At 44.9% G+C, this 19,730-nt stretch overlaps 1 protein-coding gene across 1 annotated transcript; it reads right to left on the bottom strand.

Annotated features, from left to right (window-relative positions):
• Positions 1-7,717: 7,717 nt before the first annotated feature.
• Positions 7,718-16,498, bottom strand: ALDOB (aldolase, fructose-bisphosphate B). Its single transcript, XM_008707894.1, has 8 exons — positions 16,270-16,498; positions 15,212-15,423; positions 14,162-14,216; positions 13,100-13,260; positions 12,470-12,553; positions 11,448-11,622; positions 10,838-11,037; positions 7,718-7,897 (listed from the first exon to the last, which is right to left on the bottom strand). Exons 1-8 carry the CDS (start codon positions 16,379-16,381, stop codon positions 7,802-7,804), a joined length of 1,095 nt encoding a protein of 364 aa, XP_008706116.1. The 5' UTR covers positions 16,382-16,498; the 3' UTR covers positions 7,718-7,801.
• Between the last annotated feature and the right edge of the window lie 3,232 nt (positions 16,499-19,730).

A 19,730-nucleotide genomic window follows, 5' to 3' on the forward strand; every position in this document is an offset into this window, starting at 1 on the left:
AAATGCACTTGATGCCCCAGTTATCCTCCTGTCTGGAATTGTCTCGGTTTTACTTATTCTACACCAGTCGTTCTCAGGCCAAGTTCTCAACTACTAATGAGGTTCTTAGACCTGTTCTCAGTATTTTGAAAAACCGAATGTGAAGTACGTTTTCCGTACGTGCTAGTTTGTGTGCACACTTAAGCATTGTGCTTTTTGCCCGAGTTGCATCTGTTTCATGTGTGGTTATCTTGCTGAGCAGAAGCTCTGACTGTTGACCTCATTGTAATGTGGGGACATTGTCATATGAGATACTCCTACTAAAATTACATATTTTTTAACATCCTTGGATGTGAATCCGGAGTGACAGCTCAAAACTCCAGTCGCAGTGAAACAATTCTTGATTATATGTACCATTCATTGCGTATATAAAGCATAGCCAGAAAGATTAACTTTTTTAAAGCAAGGTTATTGCAGTATTCACAGTTGTTTTCTAAGAGGATGATAAAAGAACAGGGAGGCACATGAAGAAGAGAGAGGGAGAAAAATCTTTCAAGAAGGGATGAGACTAAAAGATGAGTACCAGGAAAAAACTGAAGACAGAATTATCAAGAGGACGTATGGGCTACAGAGTGAGCCTGCGGTTGTGTGGTGGCGGGAAAGTGGCAGGTGGCTAAGGCTGCCTGTGAACAGGCAGATGGGAGTTACCATGCTAAAGAGAGAGGACTTTATGCTGCCTCAAATTCTGTGATAACATTTTCCTTGTATTTAAATGTGTGTGTGTGTGTGTGTGTGTGTGTACGTGCACGAGAGAGAGAAAGGGGCCCATATTTCAAGGTGTGCTCCAAATTTAACAACTGAACCTGTATAACCAGCACTCACTTAAGAAATATTACTGGTACACCTGATACCTTTCCAAAAATTGCACACAGCGCACATCTCGTGGTGCCTCCGTTTTCGTTTAAGAGACAATGTGGGAGTGAATAGGAGGAGGAAGTTTTGAGTTCGTGTACTTACGAAGGCCAAGAAGTCTCATGACAGCTATAAACGAGAACCAGAAAAGCCAGTGGTATAATTCAGTCCCAGCCCAAAGACCCGAGAACCAGGAGCACTGATGTCCAAGGACAGGAGAAGATGGGTACCCCAGCTTAGGCGGGGAGCAAATTTGCTCCTCCTCTGCCTTTTCATTCAGTTCACACCCTCAGTGAATTAGATGATGCCCACCAGCATTGGCGGAGTCGATCGTGACTCAGTCTACAGATGCGAATGCACATCTCTTCCAGAAACCCTCACAGACACAAGAAATAGTATTTTACCAGCATCCCTGAGCCCAGTCAAATTTAAACAAAAAAGTAACCATCAAGGTAGACAACATTTTAAAACACGCAGGTGAAAGAAGCCTTTGGGGGAAAGAAAAAATTGAAAATAACTACAATGCTCCATTTCTGTAATTCTGCTAAATGAGGCGTTTCATTTTAATCTGTCTTCCTAAAGGAGGACATCATCAGCAAATCTAGGGGCTTACACAGCATACCCAGTTGAGCATAATATTTGTAGAGTAAATTTCAACTTTTCAAAAAAAAAATCTAGTCCAAATATTCCAATCATCTTTTTAAAGTCATTGTTCCTAATCAGTATTTAATACCTTTCACCTTCCTTCTCTCCTTCAAATGTGTTCTGTGGCCTTGGGTGGTTGGTGGGAGTGGGTTGATTGGTTTCTTTTTAATTAAGGCCATCTCTATAACCATAATGCATAGAAAATAGAAGGATAGGTACGTTTACTTAACCGCACAAATAGTACAAGTTCAACTAACATGTATCTTTAAATGCCTGTCAGGTGCTATGTTAATACTGTATGAGTTGCATACTGCCTTCAAGGAGTCCTTTATCTGCAAGGAGACTTTAGAAGTGAATAGTAGGCCACGTGTACTCCACAATGTAAAGAATGGGGAGAAATCACGTAACTTTCCAAAATGCTGAGTCTTGATATATTTTGCAGAAATAAAACAGCATAGCTCTTCCTGCTCTATTTCCTGTCCAGGAGCCATGTTCTTAATATGCTTCTCATGCTCAATGGCTAAGGTAACCCACAGTACGTGACGGTCATTTCATCCCCGGGACCAAGAAGTGCACTCTGACTTCTGTAGCCTATAAAATGCCCCAGGCAAAACCAGAGCGGGACAAGGAAAAGTTGGAAGTGGCTGCAGAAAGATGTTTGACCTTGAATTTTTTAAGAGAGCAGGATAGATTTCTCTGACATCTGAGACCTCGGGCTACAGCCTAGTCCCGGTTGTTCTGAACAGCCGAAGAGTTAGTGCTCTGTTTGGAAGATGCTTTATATTTCCCTGTGCTGCCACCATTCTCGAAGGGCTGAGTCTGTGCATGTATGTAAGCCTCATTTTGAGAAGCAGATGTAGAAGAATTGTGAATTCTTTGTCCCAGTATTTGCCTGTTGATTTGCAATAAAAGAGACTTGTTCATTAGGGTGGTAAATAGCAACATTACATGAGAGGTTTTTGTTGCTATTTTCCCCAATCTAAAGATCTCATGTCCACTCACCCACCACCACCAAGAGTCTAGTAGGCCCTTAGCTGCCTCCCAGCTTCCCAATCCTCCCAGTCCCCTGCCTTCCAAAAATATAATTTTCAGCACTATTCTTTTATCACATTATTTTCTGCCCCAAAATTACTCACAGGTCCCTGTTTCTCATTATTTCAAGGCAAGACTTTCCATAATATCCCTGCCCAATCTCCCCTTCCTCTTCACTGTGCCTCACCCTTCTAATCTAATTTCCAATGGTGTCAACATACACGATCTGTACTCCAGCCAGTATAAAGTTAATTCATCTTCACACCCACTCAAGAGCCTTTACCATTCTCGAAGAGCCAACTGACAGGGAAAAAACATATTATTTATTCACAACTTACGTATCCGGCACTCTACATGAAATATTTCTAACCTCACAGAAACCCCATTTTACAGATAATGAAACTGAGGCTCGAGATCCCAAGATCATATAACTAGCAATAAACTGTAATTCATCCCACTGTCTATAGCCCCTTTGATCTCAGCACCTCGCCTATGCCACTGTAATTTAGCACATTATTGTCACCATTTTGTTTCCTAACTGTATCCTTCTTCTTCTCCACGGTCAGGACCGTGTAGTATCTTCACATGGCTGAGCATACAGTAGGTGCTAAATGAATACTTGTTGACGGATTTTATAAATGTTTACAGAAACTGAAACCCAGCATTGAATGGCCATTTCAGGAGGCTTAGGATAGACTGTGTTACAGCCAGTAAACATATTTATTCGAGTGACGAAAAAAGACCTGTGACTGGCTGTGTTGAGCTCTGCCATGACTCCTGTCTTTTTCACTCATCCTCTCTAGAAAATGGCTTTAGGGAATTGATAGCACACAACATGAGCCCTCTGGGGTCTACTGAGCATAGGTAACTCATTTTTACCCTGCATATGAGATAGATACTGTTCTAAGGACAGGTCCACAATTCTTTATCTGATAGCCTTGAGGATGTATGTGTTTTAGAAATCAGAATTTTTCAGATTTTAGAGATTAAATATAGTGCTTATGCTACACATTGTATAACTCCCTCTGCAGGGTCTGAGTCAGCACCTAAAATCAGTCACATGAGCTCTGCACCCCATCAAGTGGAATAAAGATGACAGCCTCAAGTCAGGCTTTGCCACCAAATAATTTGCTGCAAACTTAGGAGAAAACTTTTGATTTTCAGAGCTTTTTGGATTTCAGGATTGTGAAAATTGAAATAACAGATGTGAACCTGTTATTGAGAGGTATTGACTCATTTAATCTCTCAGCAATTTTCAATGCTGTACTTAAAAAATTTTGGAAATGAAGAACCACAGAAAGGTGGTACAATGTGTCCGAGGTCACGTGGCTAATAAGTGCCAGAGCCAGCATCTGAACTTAGACTGTCTGACTCCAGAACCACTGTTTTTCACCACCCCAAGTACTGACTTCCAAGAGGACTTTGCAAGTCTCACCTACTGGTGATGTGACCTTGGACAACTGCCTCGGTGCCCTGGACCCCAGGTTCCTCCGCTGTTGCTGCGAGGAAATGTAGATGTCAGCTGGAGGCTTTTACCCCAGGAGAGCTAAATCAGATGGACTTAAAGTCCCTTCCTGCATCGCCTAAAGCCTGCTCCAAGATTTCTGCAAAGTTCTGGAGGCTTATATTCTCATTGTCACAGTTGGCTTCAGCTTCTGCTAAATTAATTCACATTATGAATCATTATGAATCATCTCAGGATCTTGTTTTTGAATACCAGGATGTAAACTCATGTGTGAAATTCAGTTCTTCCTCTCAAGCAGACAAATGTCTTTAGATTGCTTGAAACTTCTCCACCTTCTTAAAAGTGCTTTATTTAGTCACCTCCCCCAATTCCATCTTGCTCTGGCTTCTCCCTGCCTGCTCCCTTTCCCCTCCTTTCTCATTTCTTCCTTTACCCTCGCTCATTTCCCTGCCCCTTCCCTCCCTTCTCACCTCCTTCCTCTTCAGAGCAAAACCCAATTCCTCTTTTTATTCCTTCCAGCATTTAATAATTTTTGGTGACCTTTGCTTTTTATACTTATGCCTTCAAAAGGTACCATCTTCTCCCAGTAAATTTTCTTACGCAAAGGCCGTTCTAAGAGTTCCTTGCCTTTTGCCATCCCTTGATAACTACCCTAAATGCTATCTCCTCCCACTTCCCAACCCCCAGTCAATGGCATCTGTGTCTCTTCCTTAGCTATGTAAGCTTCATCGTGTGGTGTGCAAATGTCAGGCCTCCCCTAAAGCTGAAACTTCTCTTAATTACCTTCGGTGCCTAGTACCAAATTTTATTTGTAGTAAGTGTTCAATAACTACTAGAAAAAATCTGACATGTGTACCAAAAGGTAGAAAGCCACTGATATATCACTCAGTGATCATACAGTTAAAAGAAATTGAAGTCTATAGCCTTATAACACTTGTCTTCGTATTACCCTCAGTGGAGTAAAGTACTGGGGTTGAGATTTCAAAAACAACTGTAGTGCCTTAGTTGGGAAAATATATCAGATGATAGCCAGGCAAATGCATTACATAAATCCTCATCCCCGGTGAAGTGTAATTTGGCCTGGATCAAAATGCATAAATAACTCAACCTTGATTATAGATTCTCACTAAACCCATAAATGAGAACCTAGGAGGTTTCTTTACAACATAAGGTCATGACGCTGAGTAAGCTCTAAATGACAATTTTCTGGCAGAAGAGTTTGGTCACACCAGGTATTACCAGCTTTAGGACAGCTTAACACGTGGTAGGAGCTCAACTATTCACATACTGAGTGCGTGCCCGCCTGCAGTAAGAAATGGAGAAGACGGGGCGTCTGGGCGCCTCAGCCAGTTAAGTGTCCGGGTCCTGATTTCGGCTCAGGTCATGATCGCAGGGTTGTGGCACGGAGCCCCACGTTGGGCTCTGCGCTCAGGGCAGAGTCTGCTTGTCCCTCTCTCTCTGCTCCTCCGCCTCACTCACACACACTGTCTTTCTCTCTCTCAAATAAATAAATAAATAAATAAATAAATAAATAAAGTCTAAAAAAAAAAAAGGACATGTAGAAGACCTACAACCCCGATAGCAGAGGTTTTGTTTTTGTTTTATTTAAAGATTTTATTTATTTATTCGACAGAGATAGAGACAGCCAGCGAGAGAGGGAACACAAGCAGGGGGAGTGGGAGAGGAAGAAGCAGGCTCATAGCAGAAGAGCCTGATGTGGGGCTCGATCCCATAACGCCGGGATCACGCCCTGAGCCGAAGGCAGACGCTTAACCGCTGTGCCACCCAGGCACCCTGATAGCAGAGGTTTTGTTTTTGTTTTATTTAAAGATTTTATTTATTTATTCGACAGAGATAGAGACAGCCAGCGAGAGAGGGAACACAAGCAGGGGGAGTGGGAGAGGAAGAAGCAGGCTCATAGCAGAGGAGCCTGATGTGGGGCTCGATCCCATAACGCCGGGATCACGCCCTGAGCCGAAGGCAGACGCTTAACCGCTGTGCCACCCAGGCGCCCCGATAGCAGAGATTTTGAAAACTGCCTGTTGCCCTGTCCGCCCCTTCCTCCCTGGTCACACGCCCTTTATAGGAGAAAGAGACGTGAATTCTAATCTCTCAGCTCTCAACCCCTAAGCCTCTCTGTAGGTGTGACCGTCAGCAAGTAATTTAACTGCTCGAGGCTTGGTTATATCATCCCAGGAAAAGTGAAAGCTCCAGGCCAGACGAATACAGCTGTCTTTACAGAAGTGATACAGGTATGTGGAAACAAATACTCAAATGGTGGGAGAGCCACATGAGTAAAAATCTTCCCCGTGCCGCACTCCCAGGTCTCTCTCCTCAGACAAAGTCCCTTTGGACTAATTCTGTCTTATTCCTCTAAGCGCTACGTGTATGCCTCTAGCTCTTAATTTATCCACTCTAAGCAATATCATTTATCTTTGCACTCTTCAAGACAAAGAATTTAGTTTACTCCTTTTCTCCTATATTTAATTATACGTGTGAATATTTTAACGATTTATATCCATACCCTTTAATAGACTTAAAGCCTTATTTCTTTTTTTAGCACTGTTTCTTAATCCATTAATTTTAAGTAGTATCCTGACTCTCCACCTCTCCAGTGAATTAATGTTCCCTTCCCTCCTCTCCACCTCTCCTCCTCCTTTAATTTCCTAGCTTGTCAGTGAAATCATTACTTTTGTTTCACCAAAATCATAATTTTTATATTGTACAAAATTATATTTAAATTCTCTTTTGTAACTACAGTTGTCTTTAATGCTTTTTCTATAGGTTAATTCTGAAAATTGGAAGCCAATAAAGTGTAATTACGTGAATAGTATTTACTGCAAACCGAGGTAGTGCGCTTAGATACACAGAGGGAGTGGAGCGTGTGTCACCAAACCTGGGTCACCTCAAGAGGAACGCTGCGAGCATCAAAGCCACACTGATTGTCCCATTGCACTCTGCATGCTGCTTGAAACCATTTTACCCTGTAGCTTGCTTCATATTATGAAAGGCTGTCCTTTTAAAATACCCTCAGACTTGAAATTTAGCCTGGGCGTTCTCAAATGTGGCTATACTTTGGAGTCCCCGAAGAAGCTGTTAAGAAACCCTGATATTTAGAGGATCCCACATCCAGAGTTTCTGATTGAACTGGGCTGGAGTGTGGCCTAAACATCAGGGCTTTTCCATTTTTGGCTGATGCTTCCAGTGAGTAGCCCAAGTTGAGGCCCCTGACCATTAATGGTGATCATGTCTAGTAGACTCGAAGGTCATGAACTATCCTGGGCCCTTTGGAAGCAAGAGAAGAAAGTAAAACCTGATACCAGCTGAAGGCTTCTAGAACATTTTATTTCTTTGTTGGTTGCAGTTGCCTCCTTCATAACCTACCACTGCTACGATTGTTGAATAAGACACACTTCTCCACGCTCAGCTTCTGAGGTGTTCTATCTGGTGGTCGTTACTCGAATGGAGAGCTGGTTTTGTTTCAAGTCTATTCTTTTCTTAGGTGGCTACTCTGGGGCGTGGGAAGCTGGAGCTGTTGCAAGGAAATCGCATGAAATTTCATCAGGTCCTTGATCTTCACACCTACGTTTCAAGAACTGATTTTTTTTTTTCATTGTGTCTAAGAATTTAACATGCACCGTTGTTTCCAGTAGTTCTGATCTGATTTTGTCTCATTTCCAGGGTCAGCAGAAACTTTCAGCTGACCTTCTTTCAGCCCTCCTACCAAGGCACCCAGAAGAGCTGGAGGCAGGCTGCGGGCCTGGGGTCCTAGTAGGTGTAGCAGGCTGTGAAGAGGGACTGAGTAGAAGCAGAGCCAGAAGAGCCCGTGTGAACATACTGTCCTTTGGCGGCCTGGCAGTTAGCCTGAAAAACGAGCGTGAGAGGGGACGGGTTAGAGCAAACACAACCCTGGACCTGCCCCTCTGTCTCTCGTTGGAATCCAGCTCCACCTGCGTCTGGGTTTCTCTCTCCTTACAGTGGTGTTGCTAAATATTGGTGCTGATGGCATTCCTTGTCTTCTATGCCACCTTACCTCCTTTTTTCAGTCCCAGTTGTCCGAGCATCTCTCAGGCAAGCTGAAGTTTGTGTCCGTTACTGAGAAAGTTTCTTTTTAGTGCCAACAACATTGCAACAACAGTATTAGGAAGTGAAGCTGAGAAACTTCTCATCGAGACAGTGATAAGGGAATGGATATTTCAGCCTGAACAGTGGAGACGCTTGCGATGGCCACTGTAGCAGTTTGCTAGGAAACGGACCAGACGGTACGCGGAAGGAGCAGGCACAGCCAGAAGTACGACACAGCAAATTTTAAAAATTCTTTTTAAAAAATTTCCATTTACACCTATACCGGCCCACAAGAATATATCATTTTTTGTAGTTGTGATCATACTATCATTTGATTGCTTGTGTAAATTCCACATACAGGGGAGTTCAGAGGGGCGCCTGGGGGGCTCAGTCATTAAGCGTCTGCCTTCTGCTCAGGTCGTGATTCCAGGGTCCTGGGATCGAGTCCCCCATCGGGCTCCCCGCTCAGCGGAGGGCCTGCTTCTCCCTCTCCCATCCCCCCTTCTTGTGTTCCCTCTCTCTCTGTGTCTCTCTCTGTCAAATAAATAAAGTCTTAAAAAAAGGGGGGGGGAGTTCAGAATTACGAAACCCGCAATAATAGTATTTGTGGGCCACTCAACGGTACCATGTCTTCAAGTCCCTGTTGCTCTTATCTTGCTCTCTCCGGGACTCATTTCCGCATCTACAGTGATTGCCAAAGCATGTTGCATGGACCTAAGCACTTCTTAGAAATGGAAATTCTCAGGTTCAACCCCAGACCTTCTCAATTAAAAACGCAAGTGGCTGGGGCAATCTGTTTTCACATGCCGTCCAGGTGATTCGGATGCATACTCAAGCTTGAGAACCACCATCCTAAATGAGCTCAGCTTCCCTTCTTTTGTGCGATTGGCCCTTCCGACCCTTACTTTCACAATCATATTAGCCACATCTCCCTGCCCCTCATCAGCCACAGCCCCCCACAGTCACACCCCGCTCTCCATCCCAACAAAGTCAGGCACTACCTCTAAAATCTCGCACCTCTCTTGTGCCCCTGAGATGTCTTCTAAGCTTCTCTGGGGTCTGCCTTTCCTTTAGTGCCTCATTGCCGAACTGCTGGCTACACTGATTCCTCACCCAGCCTCCTCCGTGATCAGCAAGCTGAATACTGCTATTGCTCAAATTCAGCACTCTCCTGTCTCCCTATTAAACTTTTACTCTTCTGTCCTATTTCCCATTTGGATTGCTCTAGATCTTCCTGCATGGTTAAGAGAGCTACTAGGAAAATTCAGGATCTAAGTTAATGCACCGGAAACTCACTCTCATTTCAGCTGCACCTTGCCTGACCCTTGGCCACTCTTGTCTGGTGAGTCTCCCAGCAGACCGCTTCAATAGCTATGCCAAGCTTCCCTGCTGTGAAGACGGAAATCTCCATTCCTTTATCCCCCTCAACAGATGCCCTCAACTGTAATCAACCACTACATCCCTTCACCTCTACAGACCTGATTCCAAACCCATTTTTTTCTTCTTTGTTGTCTCTTCCCTCCTTTCCAAGACCAGCTCCACCACCTGCATTTAATAGTCTCACGCAATCCTTTTTCTTCTAACTCCCTATCCTCTCAATTACCCCCACTGTCCTCATCTTTAATCTCTCCTCTGGCTCCTTTTGCTTTACATTTAATTTCTTTATTTTTTTTATTATGTTCAATTAGCCAACATACAGTACATCGTTAGTGTTTGATGTAGTGTTCAATGATTCATTAGTTGCGTATTAACACCCAGCGCTCATCACCGCACGTGCCCTCCTTCATACCCATCACCCTTTCGATTTACATTCAAACATGCCTGGCTGTCTCCTATTTGGCTAAACTCTAGGCTCCCTGAAGCCAGTATCTGTGTCTCCTTTGTTCACCCCAGTCCTTGGCTCACAATAGATATTCAAAAAGGAATAGTTAATGACTGAATAAAATCTTTTTCTGTCCTCATTTCTCCTGGTCCTCTTTCTGGGCCTTTTCCTGACAATCTTCTTGAATCAGCACCTTTCCTCTTCTCTATTGAAACTGCTGTGTTGAGGGTCACCGATAGGCTCCCACATGCCAATCTCAGCTTATTTCTCAGCCTTTATTCTGAATCTCTCTGTAAAGTGTTATGACTGACCCCCTTGAAACTTTTTTCTATTTGTTCCCAGGATCCTTGGCACATCCTATCTTATTACGGCTGCTCGTTAGTGGCTTTCTTCTACTTCTTCCTAAAATGAAAGTTGCTCTGGTTCGGTCTTTGGCCCTCTTCTCTTCCCTCTCAAGTGTCTCTGTGGAGATTGTCTACTGTGATCAACTATATTCCAGTGCGGATCGTTCACAACCCTCCCCAACCCCCCCTTCCTACTGAGCTCTAATGCCACCTTTTCAAATATCTAGTAGACACTATCTGGAGACACCGCCCTGGCCTGAAGAAAACAGTGCTTCTCCAGGTAAGAGAGCCAGGCTCCTATATCCACTTGATCAAGTAGATAAGAAGTAGTAGCATCTTAGGGGCCTGGGTGGCTCAGTCGTTTGAGAGTCTGACTCTTGATTTCTGCTCAGATCGTGATTCAGGGTCGTGGGATCCAGCCCAGCATTGGGCTTTGAGCTTGGCACAGAGTCTGATTAGGATTCTCTCTCTCCCTCTCTCTCTGCCCCTCTCCCTGCTCGCTCTCGCTCTCTAAAATAAATAAACACAATCTTAAAAAAAAAGAAAAAGAAAAAAACAAGGACTAGATCTTACCAGGGCCCGCTTCATGAAAGCCTCCTGGGTTGCCTTCTTATTGGCGGCCTTGCCACCCCAGGCGGCCAGTGCACTGGCCTGCAGGGCCCGTCCGTAGGAGAAGCTTAGCTTCCAGGGCTTTGGGAGAGGGCAGAGGTTGATAGCGTTGAGGTTGAGAGTAGCATCCTCTTCGCTCATGCCGCCAGACAAGAAGCAGATGCCTGGAAGGAGAGAAGCCATTGCACTCTGCTGTTCCCAGCTTCCCTACCCAGCTTGAGAAAGCGAGCCAGGAGCCTAAAGGAACCGAATGCCTCAATCCTTTCTGTACTTGATTTGCATGGAACTGGGTTGGAAAAATAAGTTGGCTTTTGCCGAGGCTAGCTGGGCTAAGGAGAGAAAGGCTTTAATAAATAAGGAGCGTGATGAACTACTGAGGAAAGCAATGGATTGTGCGCATTTGGACAGACTCAGGCTGTGTGGTTTCCTGGAGTGGAAGAGCAAGCACTGGCCGCCTGTGAGATACAGAGGTCTGTTTCTGGATACGAGACTCCCGGGCAAACACAAATAACGGGTGGAACTCCTTCGCGGGATAAGGGCTAAGATGGAAGTCAGAGAAGAAGGAAAGCCTCACCAGGAACAGCTGCGGGGACGGTCCGGTGGAGAGCTGTGACGGTGGCCATAGCCACCTGCTCTGGAGTATACTTCTTGGTGCAGGCATGCCCAGCAGTCACCATGTTGGGCTTCAGCAGGGTGCCCTCCAGGTACACATGATGGTCATTCAGGGCCTTGTAGACAGCAGCCAGGACCTGAGGCACAAGAGACCCAAAAGGTGAAACCCAGAGCCAGCCTTACAGTCACCTGCCTTTGGCACGTCTAGGTTGCAGGGATGACAGACAGACGAATCCTCGTATGTGACTTGGCCCAAGTTTCCCAGCCAGCCCCAAGTCCTCATCAGGGCAATGCACAGGCAGCGGCAAGCCCCAGCCATTGAGCACAGCCATGCTGGCCTCGCCCCACCTCCCCTGTCTCACTGCTCGCTGCGGGGACTGGTGGCATGGCTCTGCTTTCTGGAGCCCCCTCACTCCTTCCTTCCCATCACTCCCTTTGGTCACTTGAGCCTGCCTTGATGTAGCTAGCTGGGGACATCTAAATTGGCCTCCATTTTCCATCCCCATAGAAGCTGAGTAGTCCTAAAAACATACATTTTAGAGACAGAAGCACTTTCAGACCTCATCTCAGTCCACCTACTTTTGCAAGTGGAAAAAGTGAAATCAGGTTGCACTGCAGATACGAACAAAGTACCTTCTAATTACATTTTGTCATGTGAGTGTCATCTTATTTTTAAATTTCTTTGTTTACATGTAATATAACTGATCCCAAAAGATGACAGGATTTACCCTCAGCGCCACAGCTGCGAACATGGATGGTCAGATCCAAATCTTGGTACTGCAAATCCTGTGCTTTTTCCATATGGAGAATCCCATTGTGCCAAAAAAGTAGATTTGATAAGTACCCCCTTACCTTCTCAAGGCTACATAATGATTCCAACTGAAGAATATTTCATATATAACAGCTGATAAATGTTAAGTAACAGCTCTTACTTACAAATAAGATATTTTAACTGAAATTGGGACCTTTACATTCAAGACTTACCTTCTCAGTAACATACTGGCAGTGTTCCAAGTCATGGTCTCCATCAGGAATGACCTCTGGTTCAACAATGGGTACCAGCCCATTCTAAAAAGGAAAACGGAGGAGATAAAGTACAGCTCTGCTCACTGTGATCCTTTCCTTAAGAAGAGATTGACAGTTGCAATTGGGATAAAATGAAGGCCTTTAGAGAAGCGCCATTCACTGACTTAAAGGGTACAAGGAAATTTAGTGGGATCTCTAGTGAGCATTTGTGGCTTAGCCAAAAAAGAACAATGAGGTTAAAAACAAAGTTCTCCTGGGAGTGGGTAAAATAATGCAAATCCTTAATTTCTCTATATACAGATTCTCCTAGGGACCATTCTAGCCACCTCGGAACCTAGCTCTCCCCCTTCTAGGGCAGGCGAACTTAAATCACTAAGAAGGATGCCCCTTGTGTGGGTTAATTAAGGAATTAAGCACTGTGTATAGTTCTAACTGGGACTCTCCAGGTGCTCACAACTCAGGTAACCTCAACACAGCACCCACACAAGCAAATCAGACTTAACTGAGATCCTAGAGACACTATGATGGGAGAGGTTCTGAAGAAACCTCTTTCCGACTGCTTTTTAGCCCAAGGGGAAGGCAGAGCACCTGCTGACAGATGCTGGCGTAGCGGGCCAGGGCGTTGGCGTTTTCCTGGATGGCAAGGTGGGATGGACACTGGTTGTCAATCCGCAGCACAGCGCGCCATTTCCCAAAGTCAACACCGTCTTTCTTGTACTGAGCACAGCGCTCAGAAAGGCCATCAAGCCCTGCAAGTCACAAAAGAAAGAAAGGCTTCTTTGTACCATGTCCCTGATCCATGGGGCCACTGATAAAGTGAAGGAATTCTCCTTGCTTTACCTCTCGGTCAGCAGAGCTTAAGGACTGAAAACATCCAGGCAAGTAAATACTAATCCCAGTACTAAGCCCAAACTGGGGCTTTATACTTAATAAGAACAGAGGGAACAAATATTTGTTTAGTATTACTATGCTCCAGGCATGGTTCTAGGCATTTTGCATACCTTATCTCATTTAATTATCATAACAATTCTTATAGTTAATATTATACTTGTTTTATAGACTTGTTTTATATATATATACTTGTTTTATAAACCGAGGCTCCAAGAGGTTATGTGACTTTACCAAGTTTGCATAGCTAATGGGTGACGGAGCCAGGATTCAAATTCTGCTTATCTAACCTAATGCCGTGGTCCATACTCGTCCACTTGGGCAGTGAGCACCTTGCAAAACTGTCTGATTAGTAAATGACAGAACCAGGAGTCAAACCCCTTGGGTCTGGTCCCAAAGCTTGGGACCTTTTCTCTCTTCTGCTGCTAGATTTTTCTCTAAAAATTATACTCTCAGGGACAGAGTATCTTCTCTGTGCAAAGCACCATGGTAAGCACTTTATGTACGTTGTCTAATTAATCCCCACGACTACTCCACAAAGTAGATACTGTCATCCTATTTTAACTGACTCAGAACATGCACGTGACTAGCCTGAGGTCATATAGTTATTGATCGAATAGAGGAGCCAGGGTTGAAAAGCAGGTGTGTGTGACTCTAAAACCAGGGTGAGATTCATATTTGGTCTTCCCTTGCTCACCTCTTCGCTTGCCTTCATTTCTAGCATATATTAGCTGGATTCATATCAGCAGGTGATATCCTTACCTTGAATGGTGGTTTCTTTGTTGGTTCCTGCAAGGGGAGCACCTCCCTGGTCTAACTGTGAATATAAATAATTAACAAGTAATTAGCAGGTGTCAGGGGTCCCAGGAAAACAAAAGCAAAGCCCCTCGTACTAATAGTTCTCATCTTTCACAAGCTAAGGAGTTGAATTAGGAAGGTGTATTAGACACGGGGTGGGTGGTGGGGTGAGACACAATTAAATCCATAAACGAAGGAAAGTACCTGGAAGGAACAATGCAAAAGTGTCAACACTAAGAGGATGGAACATGTGAAAGCACAGGCCTGGAGCTTGGGAAGTAATAAGTAATCTGACAGGACCCGCGACGCAGAGGTGTCATGTAAGATCAGCTTCTCTTAACCTATTTGTTCAAGGGACATTTATTGAGCGCCTGCACATACCGAGTACGACATTATTCCAGGAAATCTAAAGACTAAAGATGCAGCCCCTACTCCCAGCCTAGCAGAGGCTGAGGTCATGAGCCCAAGAGGTAGACAGCGGAGTTTGAACTGGCTCTGGCTTTGCCTTGCTGTGGCCAAGTTATGCTATGCCTCGTAAGTCTGTTTTCTCCCCTCATCTCTAGAATGACGATAAGAACGGAATTGACCTCCAGAGGTTATGAGGAAGATTAAATGAGTGTGTGGAGTTGTAAGCACTCAACAGATACTAGTTTTCATCCCTGAGTTCATGCAGTTTTGGAAGACTGAGTTATGCCTGGACAGTAAGTGCTTTAATAATAATAGAGTCCATGAACTAAATAATAATTATGAGACAGGAATTGTTTTAAAAACTCCTTTCCCGTTTTAGAGATGAGAAAATTGAGACACCAGGAGATTAAGTACCTTGTAGAAAACTTGGTTGAAAGAAGAAGGCACTGGCAGAAAAATCTAGGAAAGGATCTGGTTCTCAGAGGGGGCTGATGACGGAAAGGAGAGGCAACTAGATGAGGAGGGCGTTCAGAGCATCGGCCCGGCGACCGGGCTGGGAGTTTGGCTGGGATGCGGCAGAAGGGAGATGGGAACGGAAGTGTTCACCTTGATTCCCACCACGATCCCCTTTTCCTTGAGGATGTTTCTGAACAGCTTTCCCTGGCTGTCCTTCTGGTAGAGGGTCTCGTGGAACAGGATCACGCCCCCGATGCTCTGGTTGATGGAGCTGTCCACAGTGAAGAGGATTTCTCGGAACTGCCGCCGGTTCTCCTCGGTGTTCTCCACCTTGATCCTCTGCAGGCGGTTTCCCATGGTGCCTACGGCGGGCGGGCCAAAGGCAGCTTGAGGAGCCAGCTAGGGCTTTACGCCCGGCCTCCTCCCCTCTGGTGAGCCTCAGCAGGATGGATGCCGAGACTCTCTTTTTTATTCAGATCTTTAAAACTCCTGTGTCTCTCTCTCTCTTTTTTTTTTTTTTTTTTTTGGGCTCCCAGGGGAAAGACCTTGGCTGCTACCAGGATGCTGGATAGGAAGCATATGGACTGGACGTGTCAGGGTCAGGGTGCAAGCTACCATCAGGCCCAAGAGTGTATGTCAGGCCCTCGGGCCTCTCCAGCCACCACCACCCTGACCAAGGTCCAGCCCTCAATCTGACTAGATGTACATACAATAGAAGGAGGGGTGGGGCGGGCTCTTGATTTCCCTGGCTTCTATCATTTCATGGTGGGCCAGACAGGCCTGCCCCAACCCTCCTTTGTGCCGTGCTGGGCTTCTCTCAGCCACAAGCCCTTCCCTGTTCCAGATGTGGACACTTCCCTGCCCTCCCTGCCCTTCCCTAGCTGACCGTACACTGACTTCTCATTAGCAGCAGAGGTCTGTGTCTCTGATCTCATTCTGGTTACGGAGTTCTTGACCTTGCTACCGTCTAGATTCAACTGATCCCTGGCAAGGAGCCTTAAAACGGAGGGCTTGAGCCTCTTCCCTTGGTTTTCAGAAATCTGCCTACTGGAACTACAGGGCTCAACACGTCTCTGCTTGCTGGGTCTTCTGCTCCCACTCCTGTGTACCTTTACCCCCCTGAGAGGGAAGAGAATACAATTGTTGCTTGCCTCGGCTAAGTTGTAGAAATAAGAATACGCTTGTTGTATGACGTGACTTGCACTCACCTACAGACTCATCGGCAGCCAGGATCCCCTTCCCATTGGCAACGACGCGCTGGGCAATGTCGGAGAGCTCCTTCTTCTGTTCTGAGGTGAGGGCTGGAAATCGGTGGGCCATGGTGACAGATCTGGAAAAGAGTGCGGGCGTGTCCTGAACAGAACTCAGGTGGCTCAGACAGATTCGTGATCAAGACAGGGAAGGTGTACAAACAAACCCTCTAGGCCCCTCTTACCCTTCCGGCCCACTTCTGTAACCGGATGAACAAATGAGGTCTGGGCTTTTCCCCTGTTAGCTTAAGTAGTTGCAATTAGCCATAGTGGATGAAGGTGGGATGCCAAATTTCCTGGTCATCCGAAATAGAATGTCTTCCAGGAGACCTTTGGGTTCACTGATCCGGAGACTGAACCAGCTCATTGGTGACCCACTCCAATCCGATAAATACATGGCACTGCGGTACTTGACTATCTCTCTATGGATTTCTGGTGCCTTTGTGTGCTCTGGATGACTTCAGGCCAGGACCCTGAGGCTTTTAGCCTCTCTGGCCGTCTCCCATTTTGTTCTGTTAGCCTGTGTTATTCTCTGGGTAGTCAGCTTGAGAGGAGAACCTGCCATTTGGCCTTGCAGTTAACCTCCCTTAGCTTTAGGACATAGAAAGTATGGCGTGTAAGGCTCTTTTTTTTTTTTTTTTAATATTCCACGACCTATGACAGCATTTGGAATAGATGGGGAAGATTTTCCCTAAGTGCTTCTGGGCTGGAGGCTCCCTACACTCTAAGGATGCCGAAGTCACATGGTGACTCCCGCTCCAGTCATTCGTATCTTCACTGCTCCAGCAAGGAAGGACTCTGGTTTGAAGATCCCCTATCCAAGCACCCTCCTCAGCAGTGGTCATCTGAGGGGGATCACTGCTCTTGTTCAACTGCCACTTTGGGCCAATCTTGAAAATGCAAACTCACACGGCTCTCCTCTTGGATGTTAGAAAGAATGATTTTGCATGTGTTGGACTATCACAGAAAAAAAAATGGTAGTAAAGATGATCTTGAGTGTTTTCCTATCCAGTCCTATGACCTCCTCCTTTCCCTGGTCTCCTCCCTCTCAAACACTCAAGGGTAGACGCCGCATGCCTGCTTTCTACTTCCCGCAAGCCCAGGGACACCTCAGTTCTCATTTGTTCCACTCAGCAATGAGGTAACCAGGGCAACTAGTATCTTCATTAATTAATGAGCAAGCTAAGACTCAGAGAAGTTAACTGATTTGTCCAAGGTCTCAGCTAAGATGAGGCAGAGCTTCCCACCCAGTCCTGCCCCTCATGGCAAATCAATTTTCTTCACATTTTCTGCATCCCTTCAAGGCAAGCTTGATATAAGAAAGCGGATGGCTACTGAGCTAATTCTTGAGAAAGTATCATTGGTATCACTGATGCCACTCTCACTTCAACAGGAGCCCTCGTCTTAACCCAAAAGAGTGGAACCACAACGCTGTCACTGTGGACAGGACAGGCTAGTGGACAATGATCTCTAGAGAAGATATTCTTCCAAGACCCCTCCCATCCCAGCCACCTGAAGATCATGTTTCCCCTTATTTACATATGAGTCCCTAATATTGTCGTCAGGGATTACGAGCTATCAATCTGGCCACTAGATCTTTATGCGGAAAGAGCCAACCTGAAGTTGGCAACCTTCAGGCCAAAGTGCAAATTTTCCTCTCAGTTTAGGTAATTGCATCAAGGAACTCACAACTAAGAAATAAAGATGTTTCCTTAATGAAACAAAAGGAAAACACAGCCCGATAACACAAATCACCATTAATGCCAAGTACTCCGCTAATTGCTTTACAAGCACTGTATAATTCATTCCTTATTATAACGTCCAAAGCAGCTGGGCTTCCCCCACCACTAACCCGTAATAGATAAGGAAAGAACATAAGAGAGTTTAATTATTTGTCCAAGGACATTTAACTAATAAGGCACAAAGTTGGGATAAGGGACAGTGCTCCCCTCCTTTCCAGAAAGAGTAAGCCTGGTGAAAGGAATCAGCCTTTGGGCGACTCTAAGGTGACTCTTGGTAACACCCCAGAGTACTTGTTGAGGACACCCCCAGCGTACCCCAATCCGTGGCCTGCAGCTCATCCTCCCTACACCATGGCCTCGTCAATTCATAAGCGTCTCACACATTCACACAGGTTTTCGCTACCAGATCATACAGACCTGGGTTCAAGGACCAGCTCGGCTTGCTCCTCGCTGGGACCACAGGCAAGTCAGTAACTTCTCTGAGTCTCAGTTTACTGTGGAATAGATGGTGCTAATTTCTGCTGCGGGTGTCTCACTACCAAGTGGACCCACTCTGACCTGTGAGCGCCCTACTCACCATATTGCTCAAGATATATTTGTTGCGTTAATTGCATGAAAAATATGAAGATGTTTTATAACGCATTATGAAAATGTTGGGTATTACTATTTCTCTTTTTAATTTTTTAAAAAAATAATTACCTGAGAGTCCATGTTTCTATTTACTGCCAAGCTATTTTTTTCAGTCTGTGTGTGCTGACTCAACCAGAAAAAAACAGAGAAAAGGTCCAATCGAACCAATACTGTTTATGGGAAGTTAAACTTCTACAGAGGGATTAAAGGTCTATACAACATCAGCACAAATGTTGCCCCTCTGTTAATCATAAAACAGGGTCACAGACCAATGTTCGTCCCTGGGAGACAGGAGGCCAGCTGGGAGTGGGTAACCATAGAGAAAGATTTCGTGCTCACCAAGGCCTCGAGCCGATTTATGTTTAAAGCGTGATGGGAAGTTGTTCACATTATATTATTAAGTGAAAAGGGAGGAAAAAAACACGTGTCAAAGAAATATGTAAGATATAATATCATTCCTTTTTAATTAAAAAAATGGTATAACACATACTGTCTATAAATCTATATAAGCAGAGACTAACCACCCTGGGGTCACCATGGGGATTCGGATGGGATGGACTGACTCTCACATTTTACTTTTTAAATTTTTTGTAATGTTTGATTTCTCAAATAGGTTTATATATGACATTATGTATCATACATAATATATTAACAGGTGACACATACACAAATCTGGGAGGAGGTTGTGAGTATGAAAATATGAGAGTAGAAGGCAATCACAGAAAAACAGCTGCAAATGACCTCAGGGATAACTATTACCAACCCCACCAAATTTAAAGATGGGGAAACGGAGGCTCAGAAAGAATGTGTCTGATGCCCCTTCTAAATTGTGATGTTCTAGGATTGTAAACCACATCCTACTGGCTTATGACTTGGAATCCCTTTTCCAATCCTTTTCAGCAAAATAGCACATGAAACCTGCAGTATGGTTCTTTCTGCCTTCCTCAAGAGGTGCTGTGAAAAGAGAATGATTGGTAAAACATGACTATTCAACTGCTGGAGAAATATAAGGGCGTAGAGAGCCATTCACTTCTCCAATGTGCAAGG

Source organism: Ursus maritimus, unplaced genomic scaffold, assembly GCF_017311325.1.
Source record: "Ursus maritimus isolate PB19 unplaced genomic scaffold, ASM1731132v1 scaffold_17, whole genome shotgun sequence".
Lineage (NCBI taxonomy): Eukaryota > Metazoa > Chordata > Mammalia > Carnivora > Ursidae > Ursus > Ursus maritimus.

Excerpts from the sequence above, each read along its gene's own strand:
- ALDOB (XM_008707894.1), bottom strand. The coding sequence starts at position 16,381 with ATGGCCCACCGATTTCCAGCCCTCACCTCAGAACAGAAGAAGGAGCTC. Across the intron at positions 15,424-16,269 it reads GGCTGCCGATGAGTCTGTAG|GCACCATGGGAAACCGCCTG; the intron begins GTGAGTGCAAGT and ends CGCCCGCCGTAG. Across the intron at positions 7,898-10,837 it reads CTTTCATGAAGCGGGCCCTG|GCTAACTGCCAGGCCGCCAA; the intron begins GTAAGATCTAGT and ends CTCGTTTTTCAG.